The 23,439-nt window shown below is 43.2% G+C and overlaps 1 protein-coding gene across 1 annotated transcript; it reads right to left on the bottom strand.

Annotated features, from left to right (window-relative positions):
* Positions 1-247: 247 nt before the first annotated feature.
* On the bottom strand, positions 248-23,439 carry LOC129703731 (tripartite motif-containing protein 42-like). Its single transcript, XM_055646419.1, has 5 exons — positions 22,758-23,439; positions 18,281-18,963; positions 14,153-15,207; positions 7,615-7,839; positions 248-501 (listed from the first exon to the last, which is right to left on the bottom strand). Exons 1-5 carry the CDS (start codon positions 23,147-23,149, stop codon positions 481-483), a joined length of 2,376 nt encoding a protein of 791 aa, XP_055502394.1. The 5' UTR covers positions 23,150-23,439; the 3' UTR covers positions 248-480.

Below are 23,439 nucleotides of genomic sequence, written 5' to 3'. Positions count from 1 at the left end.
ATCATGCCACATTTGAGAACTACAAATGAACAAACTTAGTTAGAAGTCATCTTCCAATGCATGCACCTCTGATTCACCTCTACCCCCATTGCAGACATAGGACTTTGTCTATGGAACGAATGCGTTTCAATGCTACATTCCATCTATTCTGCACTCCATATCTTCCCCTTTGCTCTATCTGTTGCACCCGAGTTTAATTTGATTATATTGATGTATGATAGAGTTGATCTGTTTGGATAGAATGCAAAACAAAGCTTTTCACCCATACACGTGGCAATAATTAGCCTAAAGTATCAAAAACGGCAATCACCTTGTGGATAAGATTATTCAAGAAAATTGTAAATTCATAACTCAAACCACTTAAAAATATTTTCAAACACCATTTATCATGTGGTTTGAGTAGTAATCCAGTGCTTATGGTTCCTGGAGCAGTCGGGTGATCTTCCTGGGCAATTGACTATAGATTTCTCCTCTTCCAACTTAACGTTCTCTAAGAATAACCTGTTAAATTCAGGAAAATCAATGTTGGCAAATTGTATTGCTTAAATTTTCAAAGTAACATGCTAATTTCAATTTACAAGACTTGTCACCAATATTTAATAAAAAAGGAACTGCAGATGCTGGCCCATCAGGCCCATCAGGGAACCACCCTATCTGAGGTCCTCTGTTGCCGGCATGATTTGTCCTGACCTTTTCTTGCTTCCACCCATTCACCTACCACAATCGGTCTGAAGAAAGGTCCCGACCCAAAACGTCACCTATCCATTTTCTCCAGAGATGCTGCCTGACCCACTGAGTCACTCCAGCATTTTCTCACCAACTTTGTTGTAATCAGAATAAATGCATGGGAGTTTTAGCAACAGTTCATTTTTCACAAATGCTTTCTGAATTTCTTCTATAATTTCACACAGAGAGTGGTGAATCTGTGGAATTCTCTGCCACAGAAGGTAGTTGAGGCCACAGTTCACTGGCTATATTTAAGAGGGAGTTGGATGAGGCCCTTGTGGCTAAAGGGATCAGGGGGTATGGAGAGAAGGCAGGTACAGGATACTGAGTTGGATGACCAGCCATGATCATGTTAAATGGCGGTGCAGTCTCGAAGGGCCGAACGGCCTACTCCTGCACCTATTGTCTATTGTCTATTGCCTGCTTCCCCAACCACTGTTCCAGTACTTCCTGTGAATGACAAGCACCCAAACCGGACATAGCTAGGGTGGTGCAAAAGCAAATACAGGGTTGGCTTAAATTGTGGCACAAAGTGCTGGAGTAACTGCACCGGTCAGACAACATCGCTGGAGAACATGGGGAAGGTGACGTTTCCAGTCGGAACCCCTCTTCAGTCTGAATAGCGTCCCGGCCAGAAATCTCAACCTATCCATGTTCTCTGGGGATGCTGCCTGAATCGCTGAGTTACTCCAGCACTTTGTCTCTTATCTTGTAAACCAGCATCTGCTTGCTTCTAATTCTGGTTTGTGATGTGCTTGTGGCAACTCTCTATGGAAGGGGCCAAAGAATGTCCCACTGTGCCATTCCAGAGTGCTAGATTTTTTGGGGCATGTTCTCTAGGAATAGCGTGCTGCCATAAATGCTGTGTTGAATTGTGGACTAATAGAAACATAGAAAATAGGTGCAGGAGTAGGCCATTCGGCCCTTCGAGCCTGCACCGCCATTCAATATGATCATGGCTGATCATCCAACTCAGTATCTTGTACCTGCCTTCTCTCCATACCCCCTGATCCCTTTAGCCACAAGGGCCACATCTAACTCCCTCTTAAATATAGCCAGTGAACTGGCCTCAAATACCTTCTGTGGCAGAGAATTCCAGAGATTCACCACTCTCTGTGTGAAATTACATAGGAAATTCAAAAGGCATTTGTGAAAACTGAACTGTTGCTGAAACTCCCTTGCATTTTATTCTGATTACAACAATGTTGGTGAGAAAAATAGACACAAAATGCTGGAGTAATTCAGTGGGTCAGGCAGCATCTCTGTAGAAAATGGATAGGTGACCTTTTGGGTCGGGACCATTTTGGGTCGGGAATCAGTACCCCGTTCCTGCCTTTTTCCCCATATCCCCTGACTCCACTATCTTTAAGAGCCCTATCTAGCTCTCTCTTGAAAGCATCCAGAGAACCTGCCTCCACCGCCCTCTGAGGCAGAGAATTCCACAGACTCACCACTATCTGTGAGAGAAAGTGTTTCCTCATCTCCGTTCTAAATGGCTTACTCCTTATTCTTAAACTGTGGCCCCTGGTTCTGGACTCCCCCAACATCGCAAACATATTTCCTGCCTCTAGTGTGTCTAAACCCTTAATAATCTTATATGTTTCAATAAGATCCCCTCTCATCCTTCTAAACTCCAGAGTGTACAAACCCAGCCGCTCCATTCTCTCAGCATATGACAGTCCCGCCATCCCGGGAATTAACCTTGTATTAGGCTTTACGGAGGTGCTGCAATATAGAGGCATATAAAATTCTTAAAGCATTGAACAGGCTAGATGCAGGATAAAAATTCCCAATGTTGGGGGAGTCCAGAACCAGGGGGCACAGTTTAGGAATAAGGGGTAGGCCATATAGGACAGTGATGATGAAAAACTTTTTCAAACAGGGAGTTGTGAATCTGTGGAATTCTCTGCCACAGAAGGCAGTGGACGCCAATTCACTGGGTGTTTTCAATAGAGAGTTAGATTTAGCTCTTAGGCCTAAAGGAATCAATGGATATGGGGGAAAAAGCAGGAATGGGGTACTGATTTTAGATGATCAGCCCTGATCATATTGAATGGCGGTGCTGGCTCAAAGGGCCGAATGGCCTATCCCTGCACCTATTTCTACTCATTTCTGTTTCTAGGTCCATCTTGGAGCAACTATAGGGAACATTGTGCAGGAAATTGATGTTAATTCATTCACCCAGCTCACAGATCAGATCTTGATTACAAGGGTGAGTGATTACAGAGAGAACCCAGTGACATTTCCTCATTGATGAAATGCACAGCTGCAATCCCAATTTTGTCTGGATACAAACAAGTTTTGATTAAGCTGGACTGAAAAGGAAATCAAGAAATACTAAAGCAATCTAATGTTTTGGCTTGTGTACGTGCATTTGGTCTACATGCAGGAAATGTCTCCATTTAGTTTCATTATTTCTGACTTCCACATTTGGACATAATTGTGGAAATAATATTCATTATTTTCTCAGAAGCAACAAACGTGGCTTTGGGGTTGTTTATCAATTCCATTAAAATGGAGGAAGAACAAGATGAATATGTATATACATAGAAACATAGAAAATAGGTGCAGGAGTAGGCCATTCCTGCACCTATTTTCTATGTTTCTATGTATATACATATTCATCTTGTTCTTCCCGGGAATTAACCTTGTATTAGGCTTTACGGAGCCTGCACCACCATTCAATATGATCATGGCTGATCATCCAACTCAGTATCCCACCCCTGCCTTCTCTCCATACCCCCTGATCCCTTTAGCCACAAGGGCCACATCTAACTTCACATATTCATACAATACATAAAGTGAATACATAAATCGATAAATGAATACATTCATTATCAAATGATATTATAATGCATATAAATGAATGTATATACACACACATATATGTATATTCAGGTATAACATTCATGAAATTGTATTATATGATTGTATTGTGTGTTATAACACACATAAATTAAAATAAATAGATTAATTAATTTATTGTAATAAATAATATGCAATAAATGTATCTATAATATGGAGAAATTAATCCTCTGCATGACAGGTTTTCTGGATCCCACTTCCTTCAAAGAAACCCTTGAATCAGTGGAATAAATTTAGCCGTGTTTGAGAATCAGCCAAATAGGTATGATATATGGGGTAACATTATGATAATTTGGTGCATAATTAGATTTTGTTTCCTCCAGTTAACCATATAACCATATAATAATTTACAGCACGGAAACAGGCCATCTCGAACACATAATCTCCCCTAGTCCCATATACCTGCACTCAGACCATAACCTTCCATTCCCTTCCCGTCCATATAACTATCCAATTTATTTTTAAATGATAAAAACGAACCTGCCTCCACCACCTTCACTGGAAGCTCATTCAACACAGCCACCACTCTCTGAGTAAAGAAGTTCCCCCTCATGTTACCCCTAAACTTCAGTCCCTTAATTCTCAAGTCATGTCCCCTTGTTTGAATCTTCTCTACTCTCAGTGGGAAAAGCTTTTCCACGTCAACTCTGTCTATCCCTCTCATCATTTAAAAAACCTCTATCAAGCCCCCCCTTAACCTTCTGCGCTCCAAAGAATAAAGCCCTAACTTGTTCAACCTATCTCTGTAACTTAGTTGCTGAAACCCAGGCAACATTCCAGTAAATCCCCTCTGTACTCTCTCTATTTTGTTGACATCCTTCCTATAATTAGGCGACCAAAATTGTACACCATACTCCAGAATTGGCCTCACCAATGCCTTGTACAATTTTAACATTACATCCCAAATTCTATACTCAATGCTCTGATTTATAAAGGCCAGCACACCAAAAGCTTTCTTTACCACCCTATCTACATGAGATTCCACCTTCAGGGAACTGTGCACAGTTATTCCCAGATCCCTCTGTTCACCTAAATTCTTCAATTCCCTACCATTTACCAGTTATGGAAAATTAAGCGGTGATCTAAGTGATGGTGTTATCAAAAGCTGATAAGAAATTATTTCCATTGGAAGAATGCAGAATATTACTAGACTTTAAAGGCTAGGGGGAAGCAAGGAAGAAATTCTGAGGAAGATCTTGATCACTCTCCCACCAATGGGTCAATTGAGTATTATGATGAAAATAAAATTTGAAACAATCTCAACGTTCAGTTGTGATTCAGTCAAAATTCATTGGGGATGTAATGTTGAGGCTCTATAAGGTGTTGGAAAAGGCCGCATTTGGAATATTGTGAACACATTTTGGGCGCCACATCTGAGGAAGGATGTGCTTACTCTGGGGAGGGCAGGTTAACCTATGATGAGCATTTGTTGCCACTGGGCTTGTACTCACTGGAGTCCAGAAGAATGAAGGGGGGCCTCATTGAAACATACAGAGTAGTGAAAGGCTTGTATCGAGTTGATTTGCAGAGGATGTTTCTACCAGTGGGAGAGTTCAGGACTCGAGGTCACAGCCTCAGAATTAAAGGACATTCTTTTTGTAAGGAGATGGAGAAATCTATTTCGTCAGAGGGTGGTGAATCTGTGGAATTCTTTGCCACAGAAGGCTGTGGAGGCCATCTTGGATATTTTAAAGGCAGAGATAGATAGATTCTTGATTACTACAGGTGTCAGAGGTTATGGGGAGAAGGCAGGGGAATGTTAGGGCAGAGAGATAGATCAGCTATGATTGAATGGCGGAGTATACTTGATGGGCCGAATGGCCTAATTCGACTGCAATTATTTATGACGTTATGAAGTCTAGATAAATTCACCGGCATGCAACCCACATGGCCTATGCTTGCCCCAAGCACGGCTCCATATCACCATTACAATTTGAGACTGAATTGGTGGAGTTCCAATATCTACAGTTATAATGGCATCCATATTTGACACCAAGAACTGAAATGGAGGTTATGTTTATTTTCACCTGTCACCAGAGATATTTTTTCAGCATTGGCTGTATTCCTTGGAGCACAGGATGATGAAGGGTGGTCTTATAGAGGTGTATAGATAAAATCATGAGAGGAATAGATCGGGTAGATGCACAGAGTACCAAAGGACATAGCTTTAAGGTGAAGGGAAAAGATTTAATAGGAATTTGAGGGGTAACTTTTTCATACAAGGGTGGTGGGTGTATGGAACGAGCTGCCAGAGGAGGTAGTTGAGGCAGGGACTATCGCAATGCTTAAACACAGTTAGACCGGTACATGGCCAGGACAGATTTGGAGGTACATGGATCAAAAGCAGGAAGGTGGGACTAATGTAGCTGGGACATGTTGGCCAGTGTGGGCAAGTTGGGCCGTAGGGCCCGTTTCCGCACTGTATGACTCATCTACAACCCTCCAGTAGGTTTTTTCCAAACAGGAAACTGTGGAGTGAAATGGATTATCCAACCATGGGGCCATAGACATATTGATCCTAGACATATTGATCAACCCCAGTCTAAAGATCTCTGTCCAAACAAAAATGGGTGTCAGAGGTTATAGGGAGAAGGCAGGAGAATGGAGTTAGGAGGGAGATAGAACAGCCACGATTGAATGGCAAAGTAGACTAGATGGGCCAAATGGCCTAATTATACTCCTACCCCTTATGATCTTATGATTAAACTGGGAAACCCAACAGGACAAGCACAAGGACAGTTGTCATCTCTCGGATCTTAATGCTGCCTAGATCCTTTCACTTGTGGAATGGAGATGACAAGGAGCACTAATTCACTGATCAAAGAGCAGGGAGTTGGAATCATAAAGTCAGATAGTACCCGAGCAGGCCCTTCGGCTCATCTAATCCATGCCAGCCAAGATGCCCCATCTACAGTGGCTCCATACAAACACTAGATGACTACTTTGGTTTCTGGGGGAAGGGGTAGGGAAGCACAATGCTCCCTCATTCAAGATTCAAGATTCAATTTATTTGTCACTTGGACCCCTTGAGGTCCAAACGAAATGCCGTTTCTGCAGCCATACATTACAAACAAATAGACCCAAGACACAACGTAATTTACATAAACATCCATCACATCGCTGATGGAAGGCCAAAAAACTTATCTCTCCACTGCACTCTCCCCCCCCCCCCCGATGTCAGAGTCAAAGTCAAAGCCCCCGGCTGGCGATGGCGATTGTCCCGCGGCCATTAAAGCCACGCTGGGTGATGCGAGGTCGCACACTGGGTTCTTGATGTTAGAGCCCCCGGCGTGCGCTCGCAGAGTCCCGCGGCCATTCCAAGCCATGCGGGGCGGTGATGTAAGGCCCCGCTCCAGGAGCTCTTCAACCCCTCAACTCGGGCAGGAGAAGTCGCCGTTGCGGAAGCCCTGAAAAGTGGTCTCCCTCCAGGGACCCGCGGGCTCCCGGTGCCGCCGTCCGCAGACCCGCAGTTGCAGCCTCCGAATCTCCGGAGGTCGGGCCGCAGCAGTGCTCCACCACCGCTCCACCCGCTCCGGACTCGGCCAGCTCCGCGACGGTGAGGTGAGTCGTCGGCACCAGAGCCCCCCGGTCTTCCTGTTGGAGGCCGCTCCTCGTTGCAGCCCCAACGACAACGGAGACCCGACAAAGAAAAGGTCGGGTCTCCCGTGCAGGGAGAGATTTAAAAGTTACCCCCTCCCTCCCACACCCACACACACACCCCAACAAAAAATAACAAAAACTACATAAAAACATAGACAAAAAATAATAAAAACGCAGACGGGCTGCAGAGGCCGCTGCTGACGAGAGTCGCGCCGCCTACCGCCTCATGATACCCTTAATGTACTGATGAAATCTCTATGGATTCTCCTTCAATCTTTCTGCCAGATCTCTCTCATGCCCCTTCCCAATTACCTTCTTAAGTATGTTGAAATTAAAAAAATATTTTAAAGTATAGGATAGAATACTCCTTAAGAAAAGATTTTCAGACAATGGAGGAGGTAGTTTATCTGGACCAATACTCACTCTGTAAGGATAGCTCCATTCACTTTTTCCATAGCTATTAACGGCACGAACCTTGAAGATGGCCTCAGAATTGTCCTTCAACGTAGTTTCGAAAGAAGAAGCATTTACTGCTGAAATCACTACGCCAGCTTTCTGTGGGGTCATTAGTCCATTATTGTGACCGACCTCTTGAAAGTGGACATCAAATGAATCCACTGTGTCATATTCTGGGACCATCCAAAAAATCTGGAAGAATTAAGATTCACTATTTCATCTCCTTTTACATGTATCTTGGGCTTGCTGTTAGAACAGTCTTATTGCATCACTCATTTTAGAATGCAATTGCACAATGTAAATTAAACTATGCTTAAAGAGTTAAAATTAAATTATCATTAAATAATCAATACATCCTCAATCAGGGCAGCACAGTGGTACAGTTTAGGGGGGGGACCCCATTGAAATTTACTGAATAGTGAAAGGCCTGGATAGAGTGAAAGGCCTGGGCGAGTCTAGGGCTCGAGGTTAAAAGCCTCAGAAATAAAGGATGTACCTTTAGAAAGGCGATGAGGAGGAATTTCTTTAGTCAGAGGGTGGTGAATCTGTGGAATTCATTGCCGCAGATGGGTGTGGAGGCCAAGTCAATGGGTATTTTTAAGGCTGAGATTGACAAATTCTTGAATAGTACGGGTGTCAGGAGTTATGGGAGATAGGCAGGAGAATGGGGTTGCAAGGGAAAGATCGATCAACCATGATTAACAGATAGAGTAGACTTGATGGGCTGAATCGCCTAATTCTGCCCCTAGAATGCATGAAGCTTCTGCCTCACAGCACCAGAGACACAAGTTCAGTCCAGACCTCCGCGGAGTTTGCACATTCACCCTGTAATGGATGGGTTTCCTCTGGGTGCACCGGTTTTCTCTCATTCCTGAAGACAAGCGAGTTTTAGGTTAATTGTCCCTCTGTAAATTGCCCCTCGTCTGTAGGGGATGGTTATAAAAGTGGGAAAACATAGAATTAGGGTGAAAGGGCGATGAATGGTTGGCATGGATTCGGCGGGCTGAAGGGCCTGTTTTGATGCTGTATCTCTACACTAAATATTCCATCTGGATTTTAATAAGACCTTAAATCAAGCATGGGTATTAAATATTTATAGTATTCAAAAGTTGAACACAGGATATGCATTTATCACCCACTTTTTGGCTTTTGTGTTGCTCTGAGCTTTGTTATTAGTGACATCCATCTGAGTGTTGAAATTGCTATTCGCAATAAACACTGAAAATAACCATAAAAAATTGCAGACCTCAGGTGAAGTTTTAAGGTGGAAGAGAAATTGAATGTTTTTTAAAATAAAACAGGATCAACAGAGAGCACATTGACTTATCGCATCAAGGCATTCATAGCAAAAGGATTTGAGTATAGGAGCAGGGAGGTTCTACTGCAGTTGTACAGGGTCTTGGTGAGACCAACCTGGAGTATTGCGTACAGTTTTGGTCTCCTAATCTGAGGAAAGACATTCTTGCCATAGAAGGGAGTACAGAGAAGGTTCACCAGACTGCCTTCCTGGGATGTCAGGACTTTCATATGAAGAAAGACTGGATAGACTTGGTTTGTACTCGCTAGAATTTAGAAGATTGAGGGGGGATCTTATAGAAACTTACAAAATTCTTAAGGGGTTCAACAAGCTAGATGCAGGAAGATTGTTCCCGATGTTGGGGAAGTCCAGAACAAGGGGTTACAGTTTAAGGATAAGGGGAAAGTCTTTTAGGACCGAGATGAGAAAATCATTTTTTACACAGAGAATGGTGAATCTGTGGAACTCTCTGCCACAGAATGTAGTCCACAGTTCATTGGCTATATTTAAGAGGAGATGTTTGTGGCCCCCTTATCAGGATACTGATAATTGCTGGCTGAAGGGCCCTTCTATCCCTGGACTTTTTCCCCTATGTTTCTAAGGCCTCGGCAACAATCTTCAAGGACTGCACAGTGGTGAACACTGCCCAGTCCATCACGGGCACTGGCCTCCCCACCATTGAAGGGATCTTCAGGAGTTGCTGCCTCAATAAGGTGGCCAGCATCATCAGTCACACACACCACTCTGGCCATGCTCTCATTGTGCCCCTACCATCAGGAAGATGCTATAGGAACCTTCCCTACCACCATCAGGCGATTAAACACTACAACCTCCAAAGAGGTTCTGAATAGCCAAAAAGAAAAACTAATTCACTTCACCATTTCTTCATTGTATTTGGGGCTTTCAGAACACAAAAATAGTCTCTACAGCCAAACATAAAAGGGAAATGTATCATTTTGAATGATCTATTGACTTTTTTTTTAACCTTGCATTCCAGGTTCTGATGAAAGATCGCATCTATAGTTAGTCAAAGCAGCCAAAAATAATGCTGCTGGCATTAGCCTGCATAGTGAAAGGCTTGGAGAGTGGATGTTTCCAGCAGTGGCAGAGTCTAGGATCAGAGGTCATAGCCTCACAATTAAAGGACATTCCTTTAGGAAGGAGATGAGGTCGAATTTCTGTAGTCAGAGGGTGGAAAAATTGTGGAATCCATTACCACAGAAGACATTGGAGGCCAAGTCAACGGATATTTTTCAGGCAGAGATAGATGGAATCTTGATTAGTATGGGTGTCAGAGGCAATGGGGAGAAGGCAGGAGAATGGGATTGAGAGGGAAATATAGATGAGCCATGATTGAATGGTGAATATAATAGACTATTATTAACACTATTAGAGCACATTGACTGTGTGTGCATGTGTGTGTGTGTTCACATATATACAAAAGGATTTGACTATGTTTACATATTGGAGCAGGTAGGTTTCATTGTCCTACTGGGACAGTTGGTACAGGATGTCTTAATCCTGAGACCTTATGAATAATACCTTAACTTGATTTGTACTGGTTGTCTGATTTCCTAACCAGAGTGTATTGGACTTTTCTGCAAAGTCAACTTGAAAATCCAAGATCTTGGGGGAAGAAACTAGAGAAACCTGGGTTGACATTTTACGATTTAAAAATGGTGGCCAACCATGGCTCATTATTAGTTCCAGACAATTAAATTCCAATGCAAATTGTAGGGAAAAAAAAACCTTTCATATAATAAATGGTCAGGTTAAGTTCTCAACACACAAGATAACTATCAACCATCCTGTCCTGAAAATGTATATACAGAGTAAATTTCAAAAAAAGGATAGCCTAACATTTGATTCAATCCGCTTCAGAACACAAATACCAACAAAGGCTGGTCACTTGTCACTTGTCACCAGAAAGTATAAATAGAAACGTGTGCAAAGACAGGCAGCTTGATTTGTTACTAACACCTATGAGAGAGAAGCGAGTGTCACCAAACTTCTGAATTCTCTGGGGTGGAACCCTCTCCAAGACAGACGTGAAGCTCACCGTTTGACCTGTTTTTACAAAATGTTAAATGGTCAGCTCGACATAGATTACAAGACCTACACCAAACCCAAACCAATTAGGAGCAGACGAGGGCATTCGATCCAATTTGTGATCCCAGCTACAGATGTGTACAGCAATTCGTTCTTCCCCCGCACACACAATTAAAGCATGGAATAATCTCCACCCAACTATAGTTAACCAACCAGATGCAACTAAATTTAAAGTAGCTCTTTCTTCCCAATAACCCTTTCTGGCTTAAGTCCTCCCTCCACCACCTCCAGTTTAAATTCCATTTGGAATATTTTGGAGGGCCAAGAAACCAAGAATACAAATTATGTTGTTGGACTTCCTACCACCAACACAATGTGTTTCACATCTATATCCATCCAAAAATAATTTCATTTCACATTCAAAGAAAATCACCATAGACCACGCGGGGACATTTTCTTAGTCACATAATTGCACTGGACAGATTGGCTGCCAGTTCCAGATATTTTACTATCCTCAAACATTAAAAAAATTCCTTTGTCATTCACTCAACTTTAATGTCAGCATTTCATAGCTTAAAAACTTTCCATGATCATCTTAAATAAAATCCCTATGTACAACATAGAACAGGTGTTACTTTTAACTTCAAATCCAGTGTTAAAACACATTTGTACTCCCTGGCTTTTGAACATGCCTGAGACTTTGCTTCTGTTTTTGGTGTTTTTGATGTTTCTTTATTTTACTTGTCTTTTCCTACTATTTCTTTTGATTGGTATTTTTGGTGTGTATTAACTTTTTTGTCAATGATTAGTGATGTACAGCACTTTGTTGCAACTATGTTTGTTTTTAAAGTGCTCTATAAATAAAATTATTATTATTATTATTATTATTATAAACAAAGTGAATAAAAACATTAATGGTTTGCACAACAGACCACACGGTCGTTAATTGTCCAGCACCTTTTTTCTTCCCTGCACTTGAGAATTGGAACTTTTTTTTCCCCACACACTTGATGAAATGAAATAACACTTAAAGGGAAAAGGCCAGAAAACAGAACAACAATGCCATACACGCCAAGGGGATAATTACTGCTCATTTGTGCAATGTACCCCATATTTCATCAAATGCACCTAATCTCTCTTTGTTTTAAAAAAACTATACTCTTCTGAGTTAATTCATTTGGTGTGAGAAATGCAGTGTCAAAAATGCAATGTTGCCAATCCAGCAGAACCAATGTTTACTTACTTGGTCATCTGAGTTGGCCTCATTGTCTTGTTTGCAATTAAAACCATATTTAACCATATTTAACCATACATCAATTACAGCACGGAAACAGGCCATCTCGGCCCTACAAGTCCGTGCCGAACAACTTTTTTCCCTTAGTCCCACCTGCCTGCACTCATACCATAACCCTCCATTCTCTTCTCATCCATATGCCTATCCAATTTATTTTTAAATGATACCAACAAACCTGCCTCCACCACTTCCACTGGAAGCTCATTCCACACCGCTGCCACTCTCTGAGTAAAGAAGTTCCCCCTCATGTTACCCCTAAACTTCTGTCCCTTAATTCTGAAGTCATGTCCTCTTGTTTGAATCTTCCCTATTCGCAAAGGGAAAAGCTTGTCCACATTATTGCTGAGAAATGGTTACCATAGAACTAAATTGGCATGAATCACATTCAGTATGGAAATGTGACTCTCACTATAGAATATTTAAGTAAGTTACTACTTAGACCAATAGCCAATGTCTGAATTATTGTTTTGAACTGATGCATTCATGTTTTATTTGCAGCCATTAAGGCTTCTGCAGCAAATTAAAATATGTTGAAGCTTTTAACCTGTTCCCTCATTCACTGATCAATGCAATCAATCTGTTAATCAAGCAACAACATAGTTGTTCTGTGTTTAGTGGATCAAGGATTCTAAAGGGACATTAAGTGGGATCAGGGAATCGTTGGATGTTTAATTAATAATGACTTTTAATTAACCATGTGGCTGCTTTACCACTAACTACTGTTCAATAGATTCAAGGGCTATCATTCATCAGAACGGATTTTTAAAAAAAGACACAATAATTAGAGAGTAGATTTTCAAAGTGATGTTTTGGTGTCAATTGTAGATTACCACAGAAACACACGAGACTGCAAATGCTGGAATCTTGAGCAAAACACAACGTGATGGAGGAACTCAGCAGGTCAGTCTTCAGTCTTAGTTTAGTTTAGGGCTACAGCGCAGAAACAGGCCCTTCAGCCCACTGAGTCCATGCCGATCAGTGACACACTAACACTGTCCTACACACTAGTACTAATTTGCCATTTTTACCTAAGCCAATTAACCTACAAACCTGTACGCCTTTGGAGTGTGGGAGGAAACCAGAGCACCCGGGGAAAACCCACGCGGTCAGGGGGAGAATGTACACGCTCTGTGCAGACAGCACCCGTAGTCAGGATCGAACCGGGGTCTTTGGCACTGCCAGGCAGCAACTCTACCCCTATGCCACCATGCCACCCTTGAGTTACAATTCCATAGTTCCTTTGTTTTGTCAGTTATGACATGTTCAGTTTTTAGTTAAGGTCTGCAGAGGTTTTATTGTTTGCTCTGATATTGCATGACCATTGTGCTTGAATAAAAAACGTTACAATTTACTACTGAAATCAGCAAATCATTGAGGATTCAGTGATCCCACATCCTGCAACTTGACTGTGCCTCAGACGGGCCCATTAACTCCCCCTTATTTCTTATTGCTGTTAACTTTAAACTGCTAACACGCCTTTACAATACAGGAGGAAATTGGAGCACCCATTGGAAGACTACGAGATCATCGAGAGAGAAAACATGCAACGGAAACAAGGTCAAAACCAAGTGTGTATGTGGGAAGGAACTGCAGGTGCTGGTTTACACCAAAGCTAGACACAAAATGCTGGAGTAACTCAGCGGGACAGGCAGCATCTCTGGAGAGAAGGGGATGGGTGACGTAAGGATCTCCGCCTGAAACACCACCCATTCCTTCACTCACGAGATACTGCCTGTCTCGCTGAGTTACTCCAGCATTTTGCGTCTATCTTCGATCAAAACCTAGTGCCTGGAGCTAAGAAGTAATGGAGGAAATGGTTCCTTAAATTCACAACATTCTAAAAAAAAGAAGCTTTTTCAACATACCTTGGCTGACGTTCCAGACACGATGTGGTGGTAGATAGTTGGTGGCACAGGAGTATCCATTTTTGTATGCAGTTCGCTGGTTTTTTTCTGATTATCCACTCCTAAACGAGATATATTGCGAAAGCCCTCAATGCTTTCATCACGCTCCAGATGAGTCTCAAAAATGTGTTCCTGAGAAATTACTGACGAGGCTATGCTTTCTTCTGATTCCATGGCTTCAGGGATCCTGACTTCACTCTTGGTTTCAGGACTCTTGGCTTTAGGGGTCTTGGCTTTAGGACTCTTGACTTCAGGGGTCCTGACTTCAGGACTCTTGGCTTCAGGGGTCTTTGCTTCAGGGGTCTTTGCTTCAGGACTCTTGGCTACAGGACTCTTGGGACTCTTTAATTCAGGGGTCCTGACTTCAGGACTCTTAGCTTCAGGGGTCTCGACTTCAGGTGTCTCAGCTCGAGGGGTCCTGACTTCAGGGGTCTCGACTTCAGGGGTCTTTATCCCTGGTTCTGCATCTGCCGTTTTTGACTCCACCCTCTCTGGTTGCACTGCCACAGGGTCGGATGCTTTCTTCTTCAGGATAGTCGAGACCTTGGTGCCTTTCACCAATTCATATTTGTCTGTAATAGGTTGGAAAACGTCGTTGATTTGCTGCGACATGTGCCCAAAGTCAAAAGCATTGACGTCCACAGGAGTTGTCATGAGTTCTTTATCGGACAAGTGAATGCCTTTTGTTTTTTCCTTCAGCTTCTGAGTCAGGTGGTTGACGGTTTGCAGGAGCACAAGCTCGTCAGTTTCCCTCGCTGCTTGCTTGGCGTATTGAACTAAACCTTCTGCCCCTGCGATGTGCTTAGCTGTGTCGTCCATAAAGTTGTTGATGTTGGTCAACTTCATATTCAACTCGCTGTCGTGTATTGCTTTCACCTCTTTTTCCTTCACCCTCAGTTGGTTGTGCAACGATTCAAACTCAGAGCTCACCTGCTTATGAAACTTGTCTTTATTCTCTTTCAGCTGGGATTTAAAAATACTCAGTCTCAGCAGGTCATTCTCACTCTCATCTTTAACTGGAAGACATGAATTTACAGTTACAGTTTATTTATTGTCATGTATGCCGAGTTACAGTGAAAAGCTTTTGTTGCATGCTAACCAGTCGGCAGAAAGACAGTGCCTGATCACAATCGAGCCGTTTACTGTGCACGGAGACATTGTATATCTTTATTGTCATTTCCTGAGTACTCACATACCCAGAGGAAACAAAAAAAACGTTGCTCAACCAGTGTCCATTCAGTGTGCATTAAAAAATAAATAGAAATAAAAATACATATATCATGAACAAATTTAACACTCTACTAAACATCAACAGGCGTTCCGATCGGCAGCGGCACGATAGTGGCTCTGCTGCAGTGTGTCCAGGTTGGTGGTTGGTGCGCGATACTTTGGCAGGGGGCAAAGTCGGTTTATCAGTCTTATAGCCTGCGGGAAGAAGCTGAGGAGCATCCTGCTGGTTTTGCAGCTAATGCTCCTGTACCTCTTCCCAGATGGCAGGATGGAGAATATGTGATGCGATGGGTGGTAGGGGTCTTTGATGATGGAGATGGCTCTGCTGATACATCTCTTCCTGTATATGTCCAGCAGGAAAGGGAGTGGAGCACCAATAATCCTGCTGGCGTGACATGACAAGAGAAGAACGTTTAGTTCAAGGTAAAGTGCAAAGTCCAATAAGGATAGTCCAGGGTCAGGAAAGAGGGAGATAGTAGTTCAGCACCAATAGATTCAATTTTAATTGCGTGACATGAAACAAGAAACATAGAAATTAGGTGCAGGAGTAGGCCATTCGTTTAGTGCAAGGTAAAGTCCGCAATCATCCAATCAATACCCCCTGATAGCCACAAGGGCCACATCATCAAAGAGGTGGCCTCAGATAGTAGTTCCAGAGATTCAGCATTGTTCCCTGGTTGTGGTAGGCATAAGGATGATTCAGTTGCCTGATATCAGCTGGGAAGAAACTGTCCCTGAAGGTGTCTGGAGGTGCATGTTTTCACACTTCTCATACCTTTTGGCTGATAGGAGAGGGGAGAAGAGAGAGTGGCCAGGGTGCAACTCTTCCTTGATAATGCTGCTGTAAGTAGGTAAACAAGCAGAATTGGGAATGTGTGTATCCAGCCATAACATGTTGTGAAAACAGTGTCTGAACATCACTAAGGTAGATGATTATAGATGATGAAATTATAGATGATGAATTTTTATTCATTGCCATATTTCTATATTTTTGCTCTGAAAGTATGCCAATGAACATTCCAGAACATTCCAGGGAGAAGGACTTTCTAAAGGTCCTTCATAAATTGCTGCTCATTGAGTTTGCTACAATTAACCCACTCACTTCTGTCCTATCCCTTCTACATTGTGAGCAATCACTCGATCTTCAGTCGATCTAGATGACTCTTGGCATTCATGTCTAGGACCTTTCTAGTAAACCTTTTATACCCTCTGGAACAGCTGGTAGAGCTGCTGCTCCAAGCGCATCTGAGACCTGGGCTCTTGGGCGCTGTTTTGCGCAGAGTTAGCCCGTTCTCCCTGTGAGCAAATGGGCTTCCTCTCACATCCCAAGGACGTGCAGGAATATAGATTAATTTGCCTTTATAGGTTGTCCCTAGTGTGTTGGGAGTGGATGATAAAAGTGGGATAGCATAGAGTTAGGGCGAATGAGTGATCGATGATCGGCATTGACTTAAAGGGCCAAAGGGCCTGTAACCACATTGTTTCGGGCAATGAGTCAATGATCTCGTATTACAACTAAAATACAGTTCCAGAAATTAATGGGATGTCCAGGTACAGCAGGATCAGGAGGTGCAGCAGCATCTATGGAGCGAAGGAAATAGGCAACGTTTCGGCCCGAAACGTTGCCTATTTCCTTCGCTCCATAGATGCTGCTGCACCCGCTGAGTTTCTCCAGCTTTTTTGTGTACCTTCGATTCTCCAGCATCTGCAGTTCCTTCTTAAACACAGCAGGACCAGGGTGTTTTGGGCTTGAGATAATTTACCCTGAATTATCTTTGACGTTTTCCTGCTCATTACAACAGGATATCAGTGAGATTTTGTTTTCTCACTCCATCTCCACGTATCCCCAGATCCCTTATACTTTTTAACCACTTTCTCATAGAGTTATAAAGTGATACAGAGTGGAAACAGGCCCTTCGGCCCAACTTGCCCACACTGGCCAACATGTCCAGCTATCTTAGTTCCACCTGCCTGTGCTTGGTCCATATCCCTCCAAACCTGTCCTATCCATATAACCATATAACCATATAACAATTACAGCACAGAAACAGGCCATCTCGGCCCTACAAGTCCGTGCCGAACAACTTTTTTCCCTTAGTCCCACCTGCCTGCACTCATACCATAACCCTCCATTCCCTTCTCATCCATATGCCTATCCAATTTATTTTAAAATTATATCAATGAACCTGCCTCCACCACTTCCACTGGAAGCTCATTCCACACCGCTGCCACTCTCTGAGTAAAGAAGTCCCCCCTCATGTTACCCCTAAACTTCTGTCCCTTAATTCTGAAGTCATGTCCTCTTGTTTGAATCTTCCCTATTCTCAAAGGGAAAAGCTTGTCCACATCAACTCTGTCCACATCAACCATGTACCTGTCTAACTGTTTCTTAAACGTTGGGATAGTCCCAGGCTCAACTACCTCCTATGGCAGCTTGCTCCATAAACCCACCACCCTTGGTGTTAAAAAGTTACCGCTCAGATTCCTATTAAATCATTTTCCATTCACCTTAAACCTATGTCTTCTGGTCCTCGATTCACCTACGCTGCTTGTCTTATCACCGTGTGCACATGTGCTAACAAAGAACGGTGGCACCTTGGCACAGTGTTAAAGCCTCCTGGATCTATTAGTTGCTAACCACTTTAACTCCCCTTCCCATTCCCACACTGATCATTCCTGGCCTGGGCTCCCGCCATTGCCAGAAGGTGGCCACATGCAACTTTGAGGAACGCACCTCATATTTTGCTTGGGTAGCTTACAACACAACAGTGTGAATGTTGAATTCTCCACTTTGGGGTAAGATCTACAAACGCCTTCCCCCCCCCCCCGCCCCCAGATACAGGTAGCACTAGTACCTACCTTTGCCGTATTTTCCAATAGACTGTAATAGATGAATGGATTGGTCCTTGAAAGCAGTTTGTATGGAAACTGTAGCATGGCCTTTATGTTTGTCTTTGAGGCCTTCCTCGCATATGGGAATCTTGTCAACCAGACAAAACAATGTCAGGAGTGTGTCAGGATGGTAAAAGCAGTTATTTTTATCCTCTCCGGTTGAAGGCAGAACAAAGCTGTGGTTGGTGTAGGTTTTGTCGTGCTGTTTGAGGCAGTCTTTGCAGAAATTTAGATCGCAGTTTTCACACTTGACTGCAGCCTGCTTATTTTTCTTTTCGCAGAGTTGACAACTAGGTTGATATTTGCTCAACGACTTCTTCAAACCTTTCTTTTTCCGCATTTCAATCTTATTTATCACATCGTCGAGCAGAAAGTTATTCGGGAATTTGACTTTTTCAGAGCTGGTAAAATAATTTTTCTCTTGGCAGGTCGGGCACGTAATCACAGCGTGCTTCTTGGAGCCTATTCTGGTTACATCTTTCTGCTTTGGAATGCATGATTCACATATGCAGTGATCGCAAGGTAGCAATACAGGGTTGTTATATGTCTTCGAACAGGATGGACAAGTCAGCTCATCATATATTGGTTCTTTAGTGGTTTTCTTCTTATTTTTTACATTTGTACTGCTGGCCGGCAATGAACTACTAGGGCTGAAAAACGAAAAGAAAAACTGATTCAGAACATTCATTCTATCAACATAGAACAGCACAGCACTGGAATGCATGGATCTGTTCAACAGATCTCATCTGCCCATCCTGCCTTTCAAGAGAGAGCTAGATAGGGCTCTAAAAGATAGCAGAGTCGGAGAATATGGGAAGAAGGCAGGAATGGGTTACTCATTGGGGATGATCAGCCATGATCACATTGAATGGCGGTGCAAGGGCCGAATGGCCTCCTCCTGCTCATACACATCCATCTATAGAAACATAGAAAATGGTGCATAGGTGCAGGAATGACCGTCCAGGCTTTTGAGCCAGCGCCACCATTCAATATGATCATAGCTGATCATCCAAAATCAGTATCCCATTCTAGCTTTCTCCCAGCGGATAAGCTGACCTCCCGGTGGCTCAGCACTTCAACTCCCCCTCCCACTCCGTCTACGACCTCTCTGTCCTGCGTCTCCTCCATGTCCACAGCGAGCAGCACCGGAAATTGGAGGAACAGCACCTCATATTCCGTTTGGGGAGTCTGCATCCTGGGGGCATGAACATCGAATTCTCCCAATTTTGTTAGTCCTTGCTGTCTCCTCCCCTTCCTCAGTCCCCCTGCTGTCTCCTCCCATCCCCCAGCCTTCGGGCTCCTCCTCCTTTTTCCTTTCTTGTCCCCGCCCACCCCCACCCCCGATCAGCCTGAAGAAGGGTTTCGGCCCGAAACGTTGCCTATTTCCATCGCTCCATAGATGCTGCTGCACCCGCTGAGTTTCTCCAGCTTTTTTGTGTACCTAGCTTTCTCCCATATCCCTTGATTCCGTTAGCCCTAAGAGCTGTATCTAACTCCCTCTTGAAAACATCTAGTGAATGGCCTCCACTGTCTTCTGTGGCTTCCACAGATTCCCAACTCTCTGGGTAAAAATGTTTTTCCTCATCTCAGTCCTAAATAGCCTACCTTCTTATTAAACATTTCCCCCCTCACCTTAAACCTATGTCCTCTGGTCCTCGATTCCCCTACGTTGGACAAGAGACGCCCACCCAATTTATTCCTCCCATGATTTTATACACGGTGAAGTCCACTTTTCTAGCCAAGGAAACAATCTTTAATGTAAGTTTTTACCATGAGGAATGAAAAAGACTTCATGGTTTCCCTATCACCTTTGGCACCCGTAACTTTTGCCCACAGACGAGGTTCTGAGCGAAAGATATCTCACCCATGAAGCAGCTCAGAAGGGAGTTTACAGTATTAGCTGCAGGAGGTGGAAAATTATACAATGCTATAATTGGGAGTATACTTCTGAATCAGGCACCTAGTCAGTGGAGCTTTTCACAAACCATGTACTGCTCTTTGCTTTCAGTAAAGTAATTGAGTATAGAAGTTGGGAGGTCATGTTACAGTTGTACAAGACTTTGGTGAGGCCACGTTTAGAGTATTGTGTTCAGTTTTGGTCACCCTGTTTGTTATAGGGAAGGTGTTGTTAAGCTGGAAACGGTGTAAAAAAGATTTACGAGGATGTTGCCAGGACTCGAGGGCCTGAGCTATGGGGAGAAGTTAAGCAGGGTAGCATTGTATTCCTTGGAGTGCATGAGAATGCGGGATGATCTTAGAGAGGCATACAAGACCTTGAAAGGAATAGTTAGCGTAAATACACAGTGTCTTTTACCCAGAGTGGAGGAATGAAGAACCAGGGAACGTTGGTTTACGGTGAGGGAGGAGAGATTTGATAGGAATCTGAGAAGAAGCTTTTTTTTTTTACCCAAAGGGTGATGCAGAAAGTATATGGAACGAGCTGCCAGTGGAGATTGTTGTGGTAGGCACTATCACAACCATTTAGAAACATTTGGACAGGTACATGGATAGAATGGGTTTAGAGGGATATGGGTCAAACGCAGGCAGGTGGGCCTAGTGTAACAGGGACATGTTGGTCAGCATGGGAGGGGACACACACACACACTTAATTTGTTTTTATATTCATCAATTCAATTTTATTTTTGAGTCAGCACTGGTCTACTACGAGTCATATGGATTAGATGGGAATACTGTAACTTCACATGGATCACCTACATCAAATAAAATGTTTACTCATGTCCCTCACCTCGCCCTTCATTGTGCAATTTCTTCATCTATTTTAATGCTGAAGCTTTGGAGTTTATGGAACCATTTTATACCTACAGGCGGAAAAATATGAACCACTCTGCTTTGTGAAAATGTTGCACAATCTTGTCACATAAAGCGTGTTTGGGCAATGAATTTGTACATTACTACCGACAGGGAGATCCACAATTAAAGCTGGAGAGGATTTAGAGGAGATTTATGAGGATGTTGCCAGGACTCAAGGTCTTGAGCTATAGGGAGAGGTTGAGCAGGCTAGGACTCTATTCCTTAGAGCACAGGAGGATGAGGGGTGATCTTATAGGGGTGTATAAAATCATGAGAGGAATAGAGCAGGTAGACGCACAGAGTCCCTTGCCCAGAGTGGGGGAATCGAGAACCAGAGGACATAGGTTTAAGGTGAAGGGAGAAAGATTTAATAGGAATCTAAAGGGTAACTTTATCATGCAAAAGGTGGTAGATGTATGGAACGAGCTGTCAGAGGAAAGTGCTATCGCAAGGTTTAAGAAACATTTAGACAGATACATGGATAGGATAGGTTTAAAGGGCCAAATTCAGGCAGGTGGGCTAGTGTAGACGGGACATGTTAGTCAGTGTGGGCAAGTTGGGCCAAAGGGCCTGTTTCCATGCTGTATGCCTTCATGACTCTAACTGACTATTCCTTAACACCCCAATTGGACAGTTTTCCCATAAAAAAAGCATATTCACAATAAATACTCTTTTGTTTATGTTGCTGACATTCCAGGATTTTTTTTTTTGCTGCTTTGGGAGATATCCTTCATTTTCAAAGAATTCTATGAAAACCAGTTACCTTAACAATGGCCAGATTAGTGTATAAATACCTCAATAGTGTAATAAATACCTCATGATAAATAATGGGGATACAGCAGGTGGAGCTGCTGCCCCACAGCATCAGAGAAGCAGGTTTGATCCTGACCTCGGGTGCTGTCTGTGTGGAGCTTGCATGTTCTCCCCGTGACTGCGAAGATTTCCTCTGGGTGCTCCCCTCTCCTCCCATAAACCCCACCCCCCCCCCAAAAAAAAGTGTGCATTTGTAGATAAATTGGCCTCTGTAACATAGAAACATAGAAACATAGAAATTAGGTGCAGGAGTAGGCCATTCGGCCCTTCGAGCCTGCACCGCCATTCAATATGATCATGGCTGATCATCCAACAGTATCCCGTACCTGCCTTCTCTCCACACCCTCTGATCCCCTTAGCCACAAGGGCCACATCTAACTCCCTCTTAAATATAGCCAATGAACTGGCCTCGACTACCCTATGCGGCAGAGAGTTCCAGAGATTCACCACTCTCTGTGTGAAAAAAGTTCTTCTCATCTCGGTTTTAAAGGACTTCCCCCTTATCCTTAAGCTGTGACCCCCTTGTCCTGGACTTCCCCAACATCGGGAGCAATCTTCCTGCATCTAGCCTGTCCAACCCCTTAAGAATTTTGTAAGTTTCTATAAGAAATTCTTAAATTGTAACCTGTAAATTGCTCTAGTGTGTAGGGAAGTGGATGGGCAAGTGGGATTATATAACAATATTGTGAGCGTGTGGGTGATGAATGATCGGTATAGACTCGGTTTGCCGAAGACCCTGTTTCCATCCTTCTTCTTCAATCAAAATAGGACCAGCTTTAAACAATGCTGATATATCTGGTCTATAAGAATTATTACTTACTAACAAATTTCTTCGTCATCCTCCTCTGTGGATTTCCAGCAAACATAGTCAATTGCACTGTCCTTCCGTAGCGGTTTGTTCTTTATTCTTGATTGCTGGTTTCCCTCCCTTTTCGCCTCTTTGCTGATACTTGATGATGACTTGATTTTTGAGTTTGGAAAGATGCTCTCCCCTTCATGCAGTTGTTCAAATGACTCTTTGCTAAATCCAGTGCGGTCCGGCTCGATTACATCTATTTGAAGCTTGCTCTTCCCCTCCCCCTTTATATAAGTTGGGTCATCGGGTTCCTCGGCCCGTCCGAATTTGCTGTCCACTGAGCTTACACTCAAGGCTCTCTTCTGCTCAGGCCATTCTTCCTTCACCCCACTTGGATTCTTCCGCTTAAAATTCATTGCCAATTAAGAAGTGGCACGCTGCAGAAGACTCACACTGCTTCATCGAGAAGCCAGAGTTATGTATCGCCTCTCTTCTTTTAAACGTTAAATACTTGCGAAGTCTCTGGGGAAATCTATTCCAGTGCTCCAAAGTAATATCAGATTCCCGGCAGCCCAACCTGCATTACAATCAATCAATAATGTCTCAATATTTAAACCATCATGAGCTCACGGTATTTCAATCTTTCCTCGAGAGGCTTCTCAGCTCCCCGCCCAAGATTAGACCATCGCACTGGTGTGAACCTGAG

This window comes from Leucoraja erinacea, chromosome 14 (assembly GCF_028641065.1).
Source record: "Leucoraja erinacea ecotype New England chromosome 14, Leri_hhj_1, whole genome shotgun sequence".
NCBI lineage: Eukaryota > Metazoa > Chordata > Chondrichthyes > Rajiformes > Rajidae > Leucoraja > Leucoraja erinaceus.
Note: the sequence above shows the minus strand (reverse complement) of the source record. Positions and strands in the feature narration are given on the sequence as shown.